The 22,188-nt window shown below is 44.6% G+C and overlaps 1 protein-coding gene across 1 annotated transcript in view; it reads left to right on the top strand.

Moving 5' to 3' along the window:
• BFSP1 (beaded filament structural protein 1) overlaps positions 1-22,188 on the top strand; it is a 250,109-nt gene that overhangs the window by 35,786 nt on the left and 192,135 nt on the right. Inside the window, exon 2 of the mRNA XM_085609363.1 lies at positions 1,277-1,337. Within this exon, the coding sequence (XP_085465489.1) occupies positions 1,277-1,337 (61 nt within the window). The remainder of the gene's footprint in view (positions 1-1,276; positions 1,338-22,188) is intronic.

Genomic DNA, 22,188 nt, shown 5'->3' with positions numbered 1-22,188 from the left:
ATGGCTTCATTCTGGAGAACTTTTCATTCTCGTTAAATATAGGTTTTGCACCAGGTCAATAGACGCCCTCGAAGATTGAAAGTCTCTTGCTGTTTTTTATGAAATATGATGTTTGTGATGTTTGCTGTCCCGAAACCTTCATTATTCTGAACTCAGATTACATTTCCTCTATTGAATAACTTGTATTAATACAAACTACTATTACCTACATAGCTGGTCCCCAATATGGTTATACTTGATTTATTTTATACTGTGTTCTTCTTTGCCTTGTTTTTACTTATGTATTATTTGTTCTAAATGTTGCCCTTGTTTTAGTTACTTTACTTGTCCTGTGAACATTGAGCCGATGCTTCTGTGGTCTTTACGTGCAACATATCAATTGCAAACAGATAAATAAATAATTAATTGTCATTGATTGTATCTTGAATAAAAGTCCCATACACAAATGGAGAGTTCACAAATGTATGCAACTTGTGGTAAAATTGTTGTTGTTTATATTATTTACCGTATTTGTCTCTTAAACAGGATGTAAGCCCTACACAAACCCCTGAATGTAATGTTGTTCTTATTGCTGGCCCTAGCACTATCACTTACCTAATATATAACTCTAACACCAACCTCAAGTAACCCTTTCACCGTACCTGATTCTAATCCTAACCCCAGCACTAACATAACTATAATCATAAGTATCGGCATAACCCATCTCTTACCATAGCCCAGACCACTTTCCATTGATTTGGCCCTAACCCCATCATTAACTCACCCCTTACACTTAATCGTTACATTAATATCTCCCCTACCATAACCCTCAACATGACCTTAAACCTGAACCTCAACCCTCATTTGTTAATTTGTTAAAAATAATGAACAATGTAGTGTTATATCATTATTAATGTCAAAAAACGCGTTAAACACATTTTTTAAAACAATCATTTTGTAAAATATTGCTAGTATATTATATTTTCAAACGATTTTTTATGTAACACGAATTTATTATTCCTATATTTAACTACAAATAATGCCTTTAAAGAAAATAGCAAATATCATCAATTTGCACAACATTTAAGACACTGCTGCCTTGGGTTTCATCACCCAAGGCAGCAGTGTCTTAAATGTGTATATTAAGAGCGTTATAACAATATTTCAGTGTTCCCCAAAAAGCTCCTCTAGCCTGACCACTGAAGTCCATCTGTTACTACTGTGCAGATATCTTGCTGCCTGGATTAACATAGAGCACACAGGATCCCTAATATTTTACACTTCATCCTCTCTACAGGTACAGAAACGAATGTGAATACCAGCTGGTGCTCCGTGAAACACTGGAACGTCTTAACAAGGTAAGAATATGGCAGCCACAGTTTTTTAGTAGGTCACAAATTTATGGCATCAAATTGGGGATACATATTTTACACTGGCTCCTGCATTTTGTTCTGTTTCACATATTTTCTTAAATGAAGCTGGTCTATGGTTTAGCCGGTTACCGTCACTGCAATATGAAATGGTTGTTTTAACTTTGTGCATGTCTTGCCTTCAGCAAAAGAATATTACAGATTGAATTTTTATTGATCCACGTTAAAACGCAGTACAAATTTACAGTTGCATTATTTACATGGTCAAGTGACAAAAAGGGCGTGGGAGGTTTTATGGACCCTTACCCTGTGTCACCTCCCTATGATAGACTTAACCTGTAATCAAAGGCTGGTACGTACAGCCATCAGTCGAAGACGAATGTCATCTCCTGTGGTTGAGAGTAGCACCCTTAAAAAGCATTGCGTAAGTAAGATAATGATTTGTTTTACCATTGACCAAAGAGTCATCCTTAGAATTAATCATCGGATCACAGAAACAATATGAGAAAACATGTTTCTCTGACCGATGACAGAGTTTACCAGTTTTTGATTATAGATTATTTACATATTGGCACATCTTTAGTTGGACTCTAGCAGTTCTTATGTCTTGGAGGGTGGGAAATCTCATATTTGTACGTTCATTTTTAACCGTCTGCATAGTCTTGTCCAGTAAGGTTCTGAATTAGGTATGTATAATTGCCACTATTTTGTTCTTGAAGACTCTGCTGGTATATACCACGACCTTTCTGTTCTCTCAGCCATGCTCACTGTTGGCTCAGTGCTAAAAATACCACCAGTCCCATTGCCTCATTAAACTCACACAGGGAGTCGAAAAGGAAAGGATAGATTGGGTTTCAATACAAGCAGATAAGAGTAAGCGGGCATTTTACTCCTGACATAGGACGCAACTGTAATCCAAAAGTACACTCGGACGCCAGTCACCGGGCATCACATTGTGCAGCCTAGTTCGTGGGCTGGGGACTATGGGACAGTTTTATCAAAGTGTTGCATTACCCTTGCAATGCGCAAGGTAACGCAAGGGTGACACGCTAAAGTCATATTTACCAAGTCACATAAGGTCACCATGCATGTTAATTTTGGAGCAATGGAAGGCAGCGCAAGTCACTGCCTTGCATTACTCGGCCCCAGGGAGGCGTTCCTTGGGTGGAGAATGGGTGCTGCCATGCATTCACCCTTGGATTTTGGCACTTTCTCAGATTTACCATGAGTAGTAAACCTAGGAATGTGGGAAATGCTATGCCTTCCCAGGGAAGGTGTAACTAGGAGAAATATTTGTATTTCTCCTTGTTGAGGAAAAAGCCTCAGAGGATAGTTTTTGTGCAGGAAGGTGGTCTTTCCTGCACAAAACCTATTCTGCCTGCAATGCAAGCACCCTTACACCATGACATAAGGGTGCCTACATTAGCGCTAGGCATACACAAGTGTGTCAGCGTAAGGAGAGGACAGGACTGCACAATATAATGTTAAATATGGTGCATTCCTGACCTCTCACTTTCACACAACACAGCAAGGTGTCTTTCTGCATTTCACGAAATATTGAAAAATCTGCCCCTATGAATGCAAGATCAAGCTGAGCTCAATATGGACCAGTGAGCACAGTCACTTGTCCACCTAAACCATAGAAAAATAATCAATGACATACTTTCCATACCCTTCACCGAGAGATGCCAAGGTACCCATCTTAGACTTAAACAACTTACGGAGCCAGCATGCAGCAGATACCAACTAGGGTCAGTTAGCTGGAAAAAATTTCAAAGTGGGGGTGCTGTCGTCAATGTTATATCACTGAAGTCCTAGGGTTTGTGAAAACAAAGCGCAGCAAATGTATTCAGCAAGAGATGGTAATTATGTAGTATATAACTGGTGGTGCATGTTGCACCACTGTGTTGCAAATATATCACTAAAGCATGGTGTGTTAGCACACAGTAATTTATGAAAATCGAATTTTTCACTGAAATGGCCACTAAATTTGAAAATATACAGTTATACTGATATAACTATACAGCACACAAACAATAATGTGTGTAAATCTGGATTTTGCGAGCATTTCATGTTTCTTATTAATATCCTTGTTTCCATCTCACATCAGAATTACACAAAATAATGGGTGATATATTCCTCAATATTTGTAGAGTTCATTTATAGATACGGACATGTTGTGTTCGAAACAAAGATATATCCTATTCCTTTTGAGCAACTTATATCCCAGCAAAATTGTCATATAGTTCAGCTTTACAAAATCCTGTCACTTTTCAGCCAGAGAAAGAAAAGAAGCACCAATCTACGAGTTAAAAGGATAAGCAGGAGTTTGTCAGAAGAGATATGGTGTCATAAACTACAAAATAAATAAAGTATCTGTCTGCCCACACAAAAACAGATACAGTGAACATGTAAGATGCTTACCATCGGGGATGTCTCACACTACGAGGGAGACTTTTCCTTCTTTATGTATAAGTTATAACCCTCGATCACTCTACGAGTGACATGATTTATCATCAGGTTCATCCTGGCTCCTAAAGGCCAGGATGGGCTTGACTGTATTCCAGGGAGCTCTTTGGATATATTTTCTGTTGACCGGGGGTAAATATAAAAATGACTAATCCACACCCATGTATTCCTTTATTAGCTGGTTGGATCGACACAATAAAAATAATAATATTAAGGAGGGGAACTCAAGGAATACAATGGTACTATGACCCTCAGTTTGTCAACATGTTTCTGCTCTGCTCAGATGGCTAAATCTGGTCCAGGGCATTTGTCAGGAAAAAAAATATCTCTGCCTCAGTGATAATCGATGGGTGTCTAATCACTTGTGGCATGCACGTCTTGACATGCGAGGTGAGTGTTACTTGCCTGCTTGGAACCGGATACTATACCACTTAATGAGTGGTACCTGTAGAAGGAGACAAGTAGATATGCATGTTGTCAGGGATCACAAATGGTGATCACGTTGGTGCACATTCGCGAGAATGTTGCGTGCTACATTCCAGGTATAATATTCAGACTTAGCCAAGCTTGCTGATCTGGAGTGCTGGCCTTGCCTCATGTAGAACACAGTAAAATATGGAGAGGCGTGTGAGTGAACACTGACACTTTTACACTGTGAAAGTTGTCACTGCAAACCATGCGTTTTTTCATAAGCTCCAGGTAAAAAATATATAAAAGCCCATATTCTGGGAGTACGTATGTATGTATATTTGTATTAAGTGATTGTAGGCAGTGAACCCAGCTGAAAGGCAGTGGAGCAATGGATGAGGTCTAAGGTAAAATACAGTGAATGACTATTGGGGGGTCAATTACAACTTGTTCAAGTGGAAGTGGATTAGTATTGCATCATAATCATAATTTAATAACGTGCGTCTTCAGCTCTTTCCTAAATTAAAGCAGGCCAAGTGATTGACCTTAATGAGGTGTGTAAACTGCTCCTAAAGTACAGACAATAACCTGGGGGTGGAGAAGTGTTTTCTTCTTTTAGCAGGAAGGCAAGTTGGGGTGAGCCCAAAAACTTAATTAACTTCGTCAGGGCCTGCTCTTTCACAGGTAAATGTCAGGTGACAGCTGGTAAAGCCTCTGTTACCATACCCCTATACCCCACTGCCAAGCTTGCACCAAATCCAGTGGGAGGAAAAGCTACCTCCAGAACCAGTTTTGAGTGACCACATAGGAGGGGACCGCTCATAACCCTGGCCTCTCCTCTGGGTGGTCACACAGTTCTCCGCAAGTGAAAAACTGTGGGATTGTTTACAGTAGGGCAAAAAAAGTAACTGCTGAAAAAGTGGGTAGGGTTGCCCCTTTAACTCTTTGGTGGTGGAAGAGCGAGGAGTAATCCCCACCTGCTGGCTGGTGAAAGGTACGGCACCTCCTCAGAACACTCTTTGGACCTGTGGAAGAACAGAAGAAGGACTGCACCTGCTATTTCAAGAGGCCTTTTTCCCTGAAGTGTCCAGCTGACCGATATCAACTGAACTGGGCTGGACCTTGTCTGCCACTTTGTGAGTCTCTAAGTGCCTCCTCTGAGGGTCTGGGGCATTAAATGTACACTCTTGGGTTGTTTGGGAGCCAGAAGAAAGTTTGAAAACTTCTAATAATGTTTACTCCAGAGCTTCAGTGGCACCCATCAGAACAAGTATCCAAAAAGCAATTTCCCTCTGTCTGATTTGATTTCAGCTTCATCCCACTCAAAGGTAACCTCACCTCAGAGAAAATGGCCAAGTTCAATTCTGTAGTGGGACAATTTTCAGTGAGAGATATTCAAAGCTTCAGAGTGCCAACCTCATTGAGGTATCCGACTATTGGTACCATATGGATGGCTACAGCTTTGGCAGCAACTCGTGCACAGAGGACTTTTTTTGCAATGGGACTTAGAAGAAATTTCAATGTTTTTCTGAAGTGGTACTTTGAAGCTTTTTCAACTTTTTGACTTCCATACTTTCACTGGGGCCAATCCACTTGGTATATCTGACCCAGGTTCCATTGCGACCTGCCTGAAATGGCACCTTATCCCGGTCTATCATAACCATTGACTTACATTGGGCACTTTCTTTTTCCTGACAGTTTTTCCACTTAAGACTTAAATAAATTAATCTCTCTAGTTCCCCTAATTGCTTTTTGACAGTGTGGTATAATTTTGCTTATTAATTGTTTCTCTAATTTTATAAATTGAATTGGGGGTTTTAATGTTTGGATTTTTGACTTTTTAACTGTGTTAAATGATATACATATTTTTTCTTCGATAAGCCTCTCTGCTCTGTAGCATGGCTACCAGAGGTTGAGCTCAGGTTTAAATTACTCAATCTTTGCCTGGACTTAACATGTTAATGACTTTATTACTTGATGTGGACTTCTACCCACCCAACTTATAATTCACTTTCTTACAGAGTTCCAGCAAAAAAAATGATTTTCTATTCAGTAATCTGAAGTTTCCCAAAGATGCTAAGCACACACATTTGTTTCTGCCAGGAAATTGTGATGATGCTGTAAGCAAGCTGTCAGGGCACTGGCAGCCATGGCTTGGGAAAGTACACTTTACTTATAGATTTTGAGTCTGATTCATAAAGGGGAATTGTGAACCTGCACTCATAAAATAATTTTTTCTCACGTTTTCGGAGTAGCAATTTTACATTATTTATGCAACTCAGCATTAGGACTCAAAAAACGCTGTGCTAATGACAGCTTTCCAAGTGCATCCCAAGCTGTACTCATATCCTTAAGGATCTGCAACATTATCACATAGTCTTTTTTTCTTTACATCCTATAATCTCTGTTTCCTGCAGAAAAATCAGTGCCGCAGGCTTAGAAGGTCCGTATTTTGGAGTGGGCTGCTGCCAGTGAAGCCTGGCTCTTACAATCTCTAAAATTTAATTGGGTGGTCCTGGACAGTGACAATGTGGGATTTGCTAGCTTCCCTTATGTTAATCCCAGGCCCATTGAAGTCAGTGGTCTGCTGCTTATTCCCTATACTGTAATAGAAAACTCGATACCAAAGGGGATAATGGACGGAGCGCTTGAGCAAATCAAACACTCACCCCAGTCAACTGATCTGGGTTTAATCCATCATCATTATTTAGCTCACTCCACCACCCCAGTTCAGACATGGCCATATGCAAATCAGTCTGACCCTGTGCCTCATGGGAACAGTTCAGCCCGAACTGCCAAGCCATGTCTTTCCAGGATCGGAAACAAGAATCACGGGACCGGTTTCGGGTTCATAACCCTCATCAGCCAGACTATCTTGAATCCAGTGGCAAAGTGAGCAAGGGACCCACGTCTGGGCATACCCTGCCAACTTAGGACAAACAAAGCAATACCAAAGGGAATGATGGACGGAGCGCTTGAGCAAATCAAACACTCACCCCCAGTCAACTGATCTGGGTTTAATCCATCATCATTCTTTAACTCACTCCACCACCCCAGTTCAGACATGGCCATATGCAAATCAGTCTGACCCTGTGCCTCATGGGAACAGTCCAGCCCGAACTGCCAAGCCATGTCTTTCCTGGACCGGAAACAAGCATCCTGGGACAAGTTTCGGGTTCATAGCCCTCATCAGCCAGGCTATCTTGAATCCAGTGGCAAAGTGAGCAAGGGACCCACGTCTGGGCTACCCTGCCAACTTATGGTGAACAAAGCAATACCAAAGGGGATGATGGACGGAGCGCTTGAGCAAATCAAACACTCACCCCCAGTCAACTGATCTGGGTTTAATCCATCATCATTCTTTAGCTCACTCCACCACCCCAGTTCAGACATGGCCATATGCAAATCAGTCTGACCCTGTGCCTCATGGGAACAGTCCAGCCCGAACTGCCAAGCCATGTCTTTCCTGGACCGGAAACAAGCATCCTGGGACCGGTTTCGGGTTCATAACCCTCATCAGCCAGGCTATCTTGCATCCAGTGGCAAAGTGAGCAAGGGACCCACGTCTGGGCAGACGTGGGTCCTGGGCTCACTGTGCCACTGGAATCAAGCTATCCTGGCTGAAGAGGGGTGAAACCCCGAAACCAGTCCTAGGATGCTTGTTTCCGGTCGAGGGAGGACCTGGCTTGGCAGTTCGGGCTGGACTGTTCCCATGAGGCACAGGGTCAAGACTAATTTGCATATGGCCAGGTCTAAACTGGGGTGGCATGGTGAGCAAAAGAATGATGGATTTAACCCGGATCTCTTGACTGGGGGTGAATGTTTTGATTTGTTCTGCATTCCGTCCATCAATTGTGTGTCTTTTGCTTTCTCGCCATAAGTGCACCAGGTATGCCCAGACGTGGGTCCTGGGCTCACTGTGCCACTGGAATCAAAATATCCTGGCTGAAGAGGGGTGAAACCCCGAAACCGGTCCTAGGATGCTTGTTTCCGGTCCAGGGAGTACCTGGCTTGGCAGTTCGGGCTGGACTGTACCCATGAGGCACAGGGTCAAGACTGATTTGCATATGACCAGGTCTAAACTGGGGTGGCATGGTGAGCAAAAGAATGATGGATTTAACCCAGATCTCTTGACTGGGGGTGAATGTTTTGATTTGTTCTGCATTCCGTCCATCAATTGTGTGTCTTTGTAATAGAAAACTCATCAGAGCTTTAAGAGCATGTCCATTAAGATGTAGTTTGTTTCTGTTGACACTAGAAGGTGGAGCTGCTCAATAAGATGAAGGCTTGCTGTGGACAAATACCTCTGACTTGGAGGCCATGAGTTAGAATACCCACAAGAGAAACTTGTGAACAGGACTGGAGTGCTTTAATCCTTCTATGGTTAGCAAATTGAGTTTCATAAATTGGTTATTAATAATATCAGTTATGAACAGCACTTAGAAACAGCAGCGGGGACTGAAGCACTATATAAAAATCAAGGTTTAATTTCATATCAGATCATCCCGGTAAAGGATTACTGCAGTGGTTCGCTCCTGCTGAAGAATATAGCACACTGAAAGAATAAATCATTTACTAATGCAAATCTGGGACCAAATCATACAATAGATTGCACAACTTGTATTTTTCCAGGATGTTCCTTTCCCAGCCCACATAAATTCTGTTTTTCATGCTCTATTTTCCCTTCTTCCAAAGTCAACGCACTCATTGCTGCTTAAGGTGCCCAAAACAATGACCTCATATAGCAATAATTGAAAAGTAGCTTTCTCTGACTTGGCTTTGTGTGCACTGCCATCATACAACCCTTCGCCACTCTTCCACTTGGAATAATATTGGTCTGTTTTAATAAGAGTAAGGGGCTCATTTACTAATAAGTCTCACAATGCAGAGCAACAACCACAGGTGCTGAAATGGGAAGAGGATGTAACCTAAAGGCTAGGGCGGTCGATTTCAAATCTGGGCAACCGGGTTCGAGTTTGGGCAATGGCACTCAACATCATGTGATCCTGGGCAAATCATTTAATTTCCCCATGCCTACAAAAAATGAATGGGTCCTTGTGTAATGGAACTGGTGCTCGTGTAAAGCGCTCTGATACCTTCGGGTCGAGTTTGCACTATATACAACTAAGAAAGAAAAAAAAGGGGTTTGTGTTAGAGAGCAGAACTGGGCTATTTTGATAAACACATTGCACTACTGCTCTCTTACCAAGCGCTGGTGCGCTAGAATTAGGCTGCCTTGTCCATGCACACACCATTACACCATAGTGCAAATGGTCTGCTTGTGATATTTAACATAGGTTTTCTAATGGAAGGTTACCCTTCCAGTAAAAATACTATGCTCAGACTTACTTGCAAACGTATACCCACTTTGCAGGTACGATCTGCAGTGCAGACAAATGCAAAGTTTGAAAGGTTTGAAGGAAAAAGCTTTTCTCCTAATTTGCGCCTGTCTCATGGAGATGCATTTTTTGGTGCAAAGCCCTACGGACAATATTTAGTAGATACCATGGGGCATATCAACAACGAGGCGATAGTAAATTATCGCCAGTTTTGCGGCCGTTGTCGGCAGAAAAGCGGCGATAACTTTATCGCCTAATTAGCAAGGTCACGCTAACGTGTGAAACCTTGCTTTAGCGTACGAAATCTTAACGCCCAGCTTTGCATCTCTAATGAGATGCAAAGTGGGCGTTCCTGACTTGACATGACAGGAGAAAGCGACATTTCTCCTATCATCAAGCCCCACGCTATGAAGCATAGCAGCAGGAAAAGTAGCGATAACCCCTGTTATCGCTACTTTCCTTACGCCTGCTTCAGGACTGACTTCGCCATGATATCCTATGGAAGGAGGATATCATGGCTACATTTGTGAGGCCCTATCAACAAGCTAACGCCACATTTTGTGTGATTATTGCTGGGTTTCCAGTGACAATCTCACGTTAGGCAGTTAGCACTAGGATTTTTATCGCTTTTGAGATGTGTTGCTAATAGCACGCTATCTCAGCGATAAAAATCCGAGCGCTAAGTGCGCTTAGCGATAATTATTGCCGGTTGTTGTTGATATGCCCCCATGGTCGTAGCGTGGGAACGCCATGTACCAACCAGTGAAAGCCTCCTGATAACAAAATAAAACAAAGCTGCTCATAGCTGTACTTTGCATTACTTTTTTCATCTTTCCAATGGAAAGACAATTTTATTCTGGAAAGTGAATAACAGAAAAACGTTGCACTAGTTTGCGTCACTTTTGGTGTCTTTCCTCCAGCACAATTTGTTGATATATATGGCCCCAGGTTTTAGAAGGGATTGGGGCTTACATGGGTTTGTGAGCAGCATTGGTGGGGAGGGGGTCAAATCGTTCATGGATCACAGTGGAAACGTCAGGAGACAGGCCCAATTTCTACGTTTGTGCAAAGGATTGCGCCCATAGAAAAGCCCGTCAAAAAATAACTTAAAAAGTAAGAGTACACGCACATTAAGCTTCACTTGAATATTAAATAGCTTTTGCTGAATTATTCTCACAAATACGTGCCTGACGTAGACATAAGAAACTCAGCGTTCACTCCACAATTGTAACTTATGATAACATACTGTGACGTACGAATAACGGGTTGATTCGCAAAGTATAAGTTTACCTTTGTGAGTCAGACCCAACATGTTTCCTATATATAGATGGGTGCGTGGGAAGACAGCCGCCTTCTCTGGGGCTTGTTTCGGCATTGACAGGCGTGGGAGCTGATCACATCCTATTTCAATGTGTATTTATATGAAAACGAGTGACCAAACATTGGATTTAAAGTCAAGACACCTTTCAGTACATTAGGCACAGCGTTATAATGACAGAAAGCAATGGTCATCGTAGAGATGTGCGGAGGTTGGTTTCCGCTTCAAACCTAGATATTCTGCTACATAAAAGCTACGTCTGAACTGAACTGAAACCTACATAATCCACTCCATCCCGGTAGCCGGTGCGGAAGGTTCTGACAAGTTCCACGTTCATTAGACTAATTTGCTCACAGCGCACTCTCCTGCGCTTGCCGAGCCAGGGACGTTGTGTGAGCGTCAGCAGAACTGACTGTCACGAGCACCGGTGTAATGGAAGGGCAGCCCCGCCTTCGTTCGCCGTGGCTCTTTAGTACAGCTATTAGTCTGGGTGACGGACAGAACGTTTCCCCAACTATCAGCAGAATGCTGACACCACGCGCACGCTCGTGAATTACCCCATTGATTTTTCATATCTGCCGCAGCACGGCACCCACCTCCGAGATGTGAATTCGGGATGAGCCGGGTGCTGTGTTTGTTTCACGTATGACTAAAGACGCACAATCGATGGCAGGTGACCATTTTGATGGGCTTTCTGCTGTGGAAGGCACGTCCTCGGTGAATCAAACGGATCGATGCTTGTGTTTAGGGAGAAAGCTGTTATTCAAAGCCCCGCGCTTTGTGTTAATCAATAGATCATCCAGTGAAGGTTAATCTGCAGTGGCACAACAAATAGATGCGGCCGCCTGCAGGCAGAGGAGAGTTTACGTAAACCCAAGCCTATGACTGAACAGCATTTATTTGATATCGACAATTCGGTTTCAGAGGGCTCAGGGACATTTTAAGGATTTGGGGGGCCCTGGGCCAAGCACATTTTGGGGGCCCCTGTTAGGAACAGTTTTGAATTCATGATCCAATTTCAGCTTTTTCATGCCCTCTTTGGCTGGGTCATTGAAAATGCACATGCGCACTCGTCCAAATTCTAATGATATTTACATGTAATATTCAGGGATAGTTATGTGCATGGGCGTAGGAAGTGTGGGGGACGCGGGTATATATCCCCCCCAGATTTTGGAGTGGGGGGACACGGGGGACAAGGGTGTGGGGGACGAGGGGACAAAGGAATTTCCCCTCTCCCTTCTGTTATCACAGGGCCATTAGCACGCGAAAGCGCTACCTAATGGCCCTGCACTTGACCTGCCTGGAGTCAGAGGCCACCCGCCCTCTGCCTTTTGTTATGCTGCAGGAAGGCTCAGCAGTTCTGGGAAGGGAAGAGAACTGGAGAAAAAATAAACGCTGTCTCTTTTCCTTCATGGCAAGGACAGTGTCTACTACTCCTGATCTGCCTCTGGCGGCTGCCCTCCTCTCTTTATTCCTCCATCTCTTTCTGTCTCTGTCTCGCTCCTGCTTACGCGCTGATTTCAAGAGGCAGCTCTTAAGGTACTCTCTCTTGCCTCTCCTTTTCTTTATTTGTTCCCCTGTGAAATTGATCCAAAAAAGGCTGAACACTTTGGCTGTAAATGTCCTCATTTTCTGACCGTTTTCTATTGAAAAGAAACACCTCGGAATGGAGAGAAAAAATAGTTAAATACCTAAATAAAGCAATACAGAGTGGACAGCAGACAGGCCAGACTGTTATTTACACCCACACTCATTAGCGCCACTTTACAGAGTTTGCCAGTGAAAGCGCTACTTTCTTTTTATCTTCTTTTCTTGAACAACATTGTTTTCCCAGGGTGGGTAAGTGCGCCATTCCTAAAGGGACTGCAAAACCTGGTTGATGGGTAGAGTGGAAACGTTTAATATGATCGTTTTCAACTTTTAAATTATTTTAGCTTATAAAATGCGGCTCTGTGTTTGGGGATGTGGTCTTTTTTAAACCAAACTGCATACATTTTGAAAGGATATAAGCAATGGACATTGAAAGGGGTCCCTTCCTGGTCCTGTAGCCATGTCTTGAACTTTTCAGGCAAAATCACTTACTGATTTCTGAATAATGAGTTTAAAACCGTTAAGGTAACCATGTTTTTTTCTGATTACAGTTCACATGCTTTGCTTATTCTTGCATTCCCTATGAGTGTTTGCTTTTTCCAGGGTGTTATTCATTTTTTTTCAGGCAGCATTTTACTGTTGTCTAGTGCATAATTTGAATTTAGTCGCAGCACAATTGAGTTGTGCTGAAGGCAGTGCGAGTTTCTCTAAGTGGGGCAGTATGTTGTTCAGTGTGGGAGAGAATGTGGCACTCTGGCCAGAGCTGCTGAATTTGGAACTGGAGAACCATGTTCAGACCTTCATGACCAGTTCACCATACCACACTCCTGACAGAGCTTATTCTGATGCTACACCTTAGAAGGCCCGATAGACCTTAGAAGCCCAGGTGTCTTAGCACCCGCAGGTGGACCTGTCCACCACAATCCATACTGCAGTTCATTTCCAGTCTTACGGGCAGGCATATGAAGAAGCACATCCTAGATCGACAGTGAATCTGTCACTGAGGTCACAAGACCCTTGAGGCCAGTCAACCTCACCCATTGGTACCTCCATTGGCCTTTTTCCAGCACTAGCAGTGCAACTTACCAGGGGTTGGCAATGTAGGATTTGCATGCACACCAAACTTAGGGGGTGATTATAATGGCATTGGGACCGCCACGTCACCCCGTCGGTGGCGGTCCCACCGCCATTGGTGACTGCATCACAGCCCGCAATATTACAATGGCGGGTGGTTACCTGGCGGTCGGAAAGACCAACCACCACGCACCCGACGGGCTTCTTGAGCCCGCCGGTGTGGTGGAGGGGCTTGTGGTTCCTACAATGCTAGTGGTGCCTACCATGCACCGCAGCAGGGATTACGATGTCCCTTACCCGCCAGCTTATCAATGGCGGTTCACCTGCCATGGAAATGCTGGCGAAAGGGACATTGGGGGCCCGTAGCAGGCCCCTTTACCCCTGGCCCTCAGACATGGGTCCTGGGGGGCATCTATGATGCCCCACAACATATCACTGCACCATGTGGCAGGCACCGATATATTTAACATGTTCCTTTTTTTTTTACTTTGCGGCGGATGATGCAGCCAGCAGCACCTGCTGCAATGTAAAAGAGAGGCACTGCGAACACCGTAGTGGCAGTCACATTGTAATGCCTATCGTGGGGCCCCCACCTGGAAGGCCAGCGGTCCCATTCCCCGATTCGATGGCGGTGGTACTGAAGTCCGCCTGCCATCGTAGTCAGCCCCTAAGTTTGCATTTTATGAATATGATTCAGCTGGAAATAAATTGATGTTTGCAATTTAATTGACTTTGGTTGGCCTCTTATCTATGAGATTTCCCTGTTGAATGTGCCTTTACATTATACATTTTTGGTTGTATGAATTGATTGCATACTACACTCTCCTACAGGTATTAATTTGAGTGTCATTAGGAGTGTCTGGGACCAATTGTTTTCTTAGGAATTGTTTTCTTTACTAACCTTTGCAAAGGGCCCTAAACTTCACAGCAACACAAGTCACATTTATTTTAGTAATTTGGGATCTGTTTGAGCTACAAAATTGTTTTGGAGGAAATCGTTAGATTATGCAGCAGATGATGTATTATGTGGCAAATATGATACAGCCATAGTTAAGTGGAAAACATTTCTCCACTTAATTTTGCCCCAACATTGTAGTTGATCAATTTGTAAGTTCCCCAAACCGAAAAGTCGAGTTTGGGCACAATTTGCATTTTAAAAGCAGCCCTATAACACAGGGCTACTTTTAAACTGACCTCAGGCTTCAGCGGTGCACACATGCAAGCGCAGAAAGGGCTGCTGGCCTCTAAACGGCCATGCCCTATTATATTCCAGGGACTTAAAAGTAGTTCTAATCCCCCTGCCCTATTATGTACTAGGGCCTTATAGGAGAGGTCATGCCAATCATAGGGGTACCCTAACCCATAGTGCACCCTAGTGTATGTAGGTGTTTTCACTGTATTTTTAAGTGCCTCTTTCAGAATAGCACTGGCTGTTTAGGCAGAGGCCAGGGTCAGTCAGTCAGGTACCACCAGTACCAGTCAGCAAAAAGTTGGGGAGTGCCCAAGGCGGCTTTGCAACACTAGAGAAACACAAACTCAGAATGTGTAAAACATAACACCATGGTTGGGGGGTTCTCTTCAATAATCAGAATTGATTTCTATCCTAATGAACCCATTTTCCAACATTAGGATAGGGAAAGACTGGGGAAAAATCACAACGTTCTAATCTATACAGTGAAGTTTTTATGCAGCTCTTTGATGATGGTTAATAGCTCACTGTTCAATGTTAGGATTTTAACTTATAAACTTCAAATACCAAAAGAATATCTCAGACAAAAGCAGTAACTCACTGACCTATTGAATTAAAACTTTCACTAGACAAGCCTTCGATCTCTCTAAAAAAAAAGAACATTAATCACCAAAATTATCTTCACATTTTTATTGTTGCCTGAAAATTGCTGGAGACCAGGAATGCAGCAGCAGGTACTTTTCAAACCCTAATGCACTTGCAAACACGACGCCCCCACCCTAAGTCAGCGGCCTTTGTTTGCTTTGCGCATTAAAATGCAAGATTCATATATATGTTTTTTTTAAACATTTGGTCTCATTACTATATGAATGTAAATAACAATAAAGCATACATGCAAACTGTGACTACATGCCCGCTTTTCTCAATATTTCACTCCGAAAGTATGCGATTGTATTTGTTTAACGGGCGGTGATTTGTATAGGGTCACTGGAAAGTGCACAAGGTTGTCCCTGTCCCCCCCAGAATTTTAGTGTCTCCTACGCCCCTGGTGATGTGTGTTTTCAATATTGTAACGTAGCAGCTGCTCACTAATATTACTGCAAATAATCTCTGTGACACTCTCCCATTTCTCATATGTGTGGTTCTGATTTGATTTTATAACTTGTTTATGGCTGTTGCATGTCACATAAACACAACTTTTCTCTACAAAATGTCTATAATAGACACTCACATATCAATCACATGGAAAATAAAGCAAAGGAAAACGGTATTTGAAATAATCTGTGTAAGTTATTCAAGGTCATCAGGGCAAGACTGCAGAACAGAGCTGGGTCTGTCAGGGGGCCCCCTGAAGGTCTGGGGCCCTGGGCCAGAGCCCACTTTGCCCCTGCCTTAAAACGTCTCTGAGAGGGCTCAGCTCTTGGCCTGGAGGCCGGTAGAGGCTACCTGCTAGGAAGCTGAACTCGCCATCAAACCCTGATGCTTGTGAAAGCCAAAGTACCTGCTTCCATCATCCGCAACTGTAAGATCCTTATGCAGTCCAGAGAATGGACCTTGACAGCAATGACCTCCAATTCTCCATCCTCCTTTCCTCAGCTAAAGGCCTCCCCTCCCAGGCCCTGATCCCTCCCTCTCCTACAGTCTCACGCGCCTCACCAGGGAAGACTGTAAACAGGCCCTTCTCACCGTCCCCGCCTTCTACAAACTTTAATCTCACTGAAAAATACGACGATTTCTTCCATGTGACAACCTTTCGTCTTGTGTCATTCTTTAGACTGCAGCTGCTCCCTCAACCTTTCCCCACTTAGGAAACAACAAATGGGGGAAAGTACCAACTGCACCTACCATCTTCAAGTAAATTAACCTGCTTTTCAGAACGAAATGAGTTCCATATTGTTCATCTCTCACCGCCCCTCCAGATTCTCTCTCCTCCCTCCACCCTACAAAGAAAGCCACCAAAACTCCCCCAAATTCTCATCTCACCACTCAGAAATCCAGGGCATGGATAATCATTTCTCCGCGTGTGCTCCTCTGGCATTTTCTAAAGAAATGCATCGAAATAAGATATCATCTCTCTCCAACCAGCAAGAGGCGGTGCCGAATACCAGATGCGAAGAGGGGACCAGAGTCCTGCCCCTGCCCATTATGCTTAGTGGTCTCTCAGCTGAAATGCATGACCTCTGTTAGAATCCGGGTTCTCTGGTTGGCACAGGTAGGTACTAGTGACAAGCAGGGAACCTTTCCTCTAGTCAGGATGAGGGGCTACACTACTAAAACAACCCCTTGCTCATCCTCTAGGTAGCTTGGCGCGAGCAGACAAGGCTTATCTCAGAGCGTTATAGGTTAAGCATTTGTGAACACATACAGTAACCAAGTAACAACACTACAAATGGACACCACACAGGTAGGTATATTAAAAATAAGGATTCTTTGTATAGGATTATCACAAGACCATTAAACTATTAAAAATACACAATACGGTTGCTTAGTTGGTAGAAGATTGCTTAGTTTCTCTTAAGTTCTTAAATGCAACACTTTAAGTCAATGTACCTTAGATGCGACACGCAGGGCAACGAAAGTGTTGCAGCGATGCAGTTGCGTTGAAGTTCTTGGTGCAAAAGAAATAAAGACGGGATCTTCCCGAGGCGTTACGCTTCTCCGATGTTGCGAGAAGGCTCGACTCGAAGCGTCAGCTACAGCGGCGTCACCCTTGACGAGATGCGACGACAGCGGCCTTGGCAGCGGCACTCTTCTCCGACGTTGCGAGACGCTTCCGCTCGATGCGATGCTGCAGCGGCGACACCCCTTCTGCGAGATGCGACGACAGCGGCTCCGACGGCGGCACGCTTCTCCGTGGATGCGAGGTGCTTTTCTGGATGCGGTGCAATGCGACAACTACGATGGCTGCGATGGCGACACGCTTCTTCGGCGTTGTGAGACACTTCCGGAATGATGCGAGACGCTTCCGCTCGATGCGATGCTGCAGCGGCGACACTCTCTGCGAGATGCAACGACAGCGGCTCCGACAGCGGCACGCTTCTCTCCCTTGCGTTGCGCTTCCAGCTCCCTGTGACACGCAGTCCCTCAGAAGGCCCAACAACAGCAGCAGGCACTTCCAAAAGACTTTGGGGAGCTGGGGATGAAGTCCACTGGTCCTGGGACTTCATTCAGGGGGCAAGCTCAGTTCAAGCCCTTGGAGATCTTTAAGCACAAGTTGAAATAAAAGTCTTTGTAGTCTTTTCTCCTCTCCTTCAGCAGCAAGGCAACCACTGCAGGCCAATCCCCCAGGTCAGGGACAGTTACTCCTCCTACAGCTTTCCCAGTTCCTTCTCTTCTGGCAGAGGTTCTTCTTGTTTCAGCAGGATCTGATCTAATTTTTTGGGAGCAGGGTCCCAATACTTATACCCCTAATTCCTTTGTTCCTCTGGGGTTGAGGGGCCTTTGCCCAGTCCAAACCAGTTCTTGAGCACTCTGTTGACATGACTCTGCCTTTCTATTCAGGGTGCAGGGCAGAGACATCAGCCGCTCCGCAGGAGGTGAGGCCAGCATTGTGGTAGCAGAGCACAACCCTATTCAGAGCCCAGGTGTACTCCTCCCACCCATCTGACTGCCAATCTTCCTATTCACCACCAGGCTGCCTAGCCCTGCCCCTCTGGGTTTCCCCAGCCCTGTCACTCACACAACCAGACAGGCAGATACACATCACAGCAGAGGAGGGCTGAAATGGTCAAGCAAGCAAATACCAACTTTCTAAAAGTGGTATTTGCAAACACAGAATATTAAAATAAACTTTACGAAAAGATGTATTTTATTATTCTGAGTTCAGGCATACTAAACTCGAAATTCTACCATGTTCCCTGGGTCTCTTAGGATCATAGGATGTAACCATTCTAACAGCCCATTCTGGCCTATGGAGAACAGGTAGCCTTACAATAGTGAAAAACAAAAATGGCTGTAATTCACTATTAGGACATGCCACACACATCAGGGCTTGTCCTACCTTATGCTTACAATGCACCCTGCCCTAGGGCCTACCATAGGGGTGACTGATATGAAGTTAAGGGAAGGTTTAGGGACTGGCAAGTGGGTGCACTTGCCCAGTCAGCATGACAGTACCAGACTGCACGCAGGTTCTGCAATGGCAGACCCTAGATACATTTTACCAGGCCGCTTCTGTGGGTGGCACAACCAGTGCTGCAAGCCCACTAGCAGAATTTGCATTTACAAGCCCTGGGCACTCCTGGTGCACTTTACTGGGGTCTGACAGTAAACCAAATAAACCAATCATGGAATCCAACCAACATATACATTTTAAATAGGGAGCACTTGCACTGTGGCACTGGTTGGCAGTGGCACAGTGCTCTGAGCGGCCAACACCATAAAAACACATGAGGCACAGCGACAAAAAGTGGAAGGGAGACTCACGCCAAGGTGACAGGTCTAACAACCTCCTTATGAAAGTGGGTTCACGTGTGACTGTCATAAACAGCACCTGCTCTAGGATGTCTTCTCTTAAAGACTCCGGGCAAATTCACAAGAAACTGGCGCATCTGTACAGATGCGTTAGTTTCCCTGCGCCTCCATACAAAACGCTTGCGCCACCATGGGTGTGCCGTATTTACAATACAAAAAGAACTATTGATGGACAGAATGCAGAACAATGTCATACATTCACCCCAGTACAGAGATCTGGGCCTAAATCCATCGTTTTTTTGCTCACCATGCCATTCCAGTTTGGACCCAGCCATATGCAAATCAGTCTTGACCCTGTTCTGCATTCCGTCCATCAACTGTGTGTCTTTTGCTTTCTCGCCCTAAGTGCGCCAGGTATGCTCAGACGTGAGTCCTGGGCTCATTGTGCCACTGGAATCAAGCTATCCTGGCTGAAGAGGGGTGAAACCCCGAAACCGGTCCTAGGATGCTTGTTTCCGGTCCAAGGAGGACCTGGCTTGGCAGTTCGGGCTGGACTGTTCCCGTGAGGCACAGGGTCAAGACTGATTTGCATATAGCCAGGTCTAAACTGGGGTGGCATGGTGAGCAAAAGAATGATGGATTTAACCCAGATCTCCTCACTGGGGGTGAATGTTTTGTTTGTTCTGCATTCCGTCCATCAATTGTGTGTCTTTTGCTTTCTCGCCCTAAGTGTGCCAGGTATGCTCAGATGTGAGTCCTGGGCTCACTGTGCCACTGGAATCAAGCTATCCTGGCTGAAAAGGGGTGAAACCCCGAAGCCGGTCCTGGGATGCTTGTTTCCGGTCGAGGGAGGACCTGGCTTGGCAGTTCGGGCTGGACTGTTCCCATGAGGCACAGGGTCAAGACTGATTTGCATATAGCCAGTGAGGTTCTGGACTTTTAAGAGTCCAGAGGTGTCAGGGAAACAACACCCGAAGACCCCTGAGTTCATTCCTGTCTCGGTGCACAAATAAACAGAGATGCGGGTTTCTCGATGGTGGCGTCAGAGACCAAGATTTATTCACTGCAGGGACACAGAAGTCATAGGAACCACACAGAGGCAGAATCTACGAGACTGTTCAAATTGCATTAAGTGGGTTGTTCCTTAAATACACGAAAAATGTCTTTAGGCAACATTACACGAATATTTCTCATGCCCAACCTGGTATCCCAAACAAACAGTAAATAGACATCAAACAATAATTAGTCGTAGGTTTTCGGTATTCGATCAGGTCCCCTTGTCAGTTTTCCATTCTTTGCCCGATCCTCCCCATCATAAAAATCGTAACCTCCCCATTGTAAAAGCCCAGAAGGAGAGGAGCAGAGCCAGGTGCAAAGGATTGAAAAGTAGGATAAGAGGTGTTTATGGATCATAAACGGGCATGGCTACCGTCTTTGGCCTTTCAGTCAGGACAATGGACACGAGAACCAGTATAGCAAGACTGGCCTCAGGCAAGGGAGGCAGCTTGATTCTGCCTAGTCATGCAGCGTCAGCCTTTCTCGGGGCTCGAGCTTACGTATCCTTAACAAGGTGATTCTGCCGGGGTCATCGCCCGTTCATTGACTATGTGAGGGCAAGAAACAAAATGGATGCCGTAACTAAAATGGATGCCATGACTTAACAACAGAATGCCCTATTTCTCAGTGAATTCATGCTAGTTGCGCAGCGAAAACACTGTCATGCATATAATGGATCATTTACGGTTCATTGGTACCAAAATCGTGTCAGTACTACGATACCGAATACACGGGTTCGGATTGCTACAGAACCTCAGACCGTCCTTTTGCCCTTACATAGGCAATAACTTACTCTATGTCAGAGTCCATTTCTATGTTCATCAGGTCACTGATATGTTGCTGAAGCATTACTCTATCCCGTGGCGTATCTCTAAAAACAGGTGGTCCTCTTACGCATGTCGAAACACAAAGGCTACATAAGGCAGGACCACACTGAACAATGAGACAGCACGAAAATAAAAATACCAACGCAACACCAGTGACTATCAGAACCTTCCATCCCCACGCAGATAACAGACTCCAGAACCAACCCATTAATGACCAGTCACCTTCCTCTACATGAATAGAGTCAGAGATTTTGTGTAACTTAGAGATGGCCTTATATACCGTTGGCGCATTATCTGGGATAAAAACACAGCAACTCGACTGGATCATCTTACATACCCCACCTCGATCTGCAAGTAACACATCAAGGACCATACGGTTCTGTAACGTCATGAGGCGATCCGCTTGAAGCTCAGCTGTCAGGTTACTAAGGGCACCCGCAGTTTCGGTGATAGTGGATTCAACTACCCGTGTTAGTTGACGTAAGTTTCTGCTGTTGGCTATAGGCCCCCAGAATGGAAGGAAACCTTTGAAGAAGTCTCCTGCTTCTTGGCCTGCAGTATCTTCTTTACTGAAAACACCTCTCACAACTCTAGTTTTGTGATAGTCCGGTGCAGCAGTGTATGTCGGAGGTAACAGTTGAGCGATATAACATGAGCCTGAGAAGTCAGCAGGCAGCCATGTGTATGCTCTGTCTTTGCAAACAAAATAGGTGCCCTTAGCAGCTAAAAATGCAGGGGAAGACTGTGACGGGAAAACGTATGTTTCGATACAGTCACTCTTCCCTAGTCGAGCTTTCGGGTTCCTCCCATTTCCTTGCAAACAGACCTGACCTTGGTGGGGTACGACCCAGATCGGAGTCGAGCTTTTACGTTTGTTCTCACCCAAAGTAATGCCATATTCCGTAACATTCCAACCCATGTAAACTCGCAATTCGTCCTTGGGAATGAACGGAGTGTTATTGATGTCTCTAACCATGTCAGTGATTCCTTTTACCAAGGCTCTATTAGCGGAGTTATACCTAGTGGAACGCGGAGGTTGTGGAGGATAGGTCTCTAGGGCATAAGCGAACATGGTCTGAAATGCCCAGAATGATCCATTATAACTAAAGGGCAGAACCAGATAAGGAATGCCCTTGTCCATGGTATGTGGTATCAA

Source organism: Triturus cristatus, chromosome 6 (assembly GCF_964204655.1).
Source record: "Triturus cristatus chromosome 6, aTriCri1.1, whole genome shotgun sequence".
Taxonomy (NCBI): Eukaryota; Metazoa; Chordata; class Amphibia; order Caudata; family Salamandridae; genus Triturus; species Triturus cristatus.
Note: the sequence above shows the minus strand (reverse complement) of the source record. Positions and strands in the feature narration are given on the sequence as shown.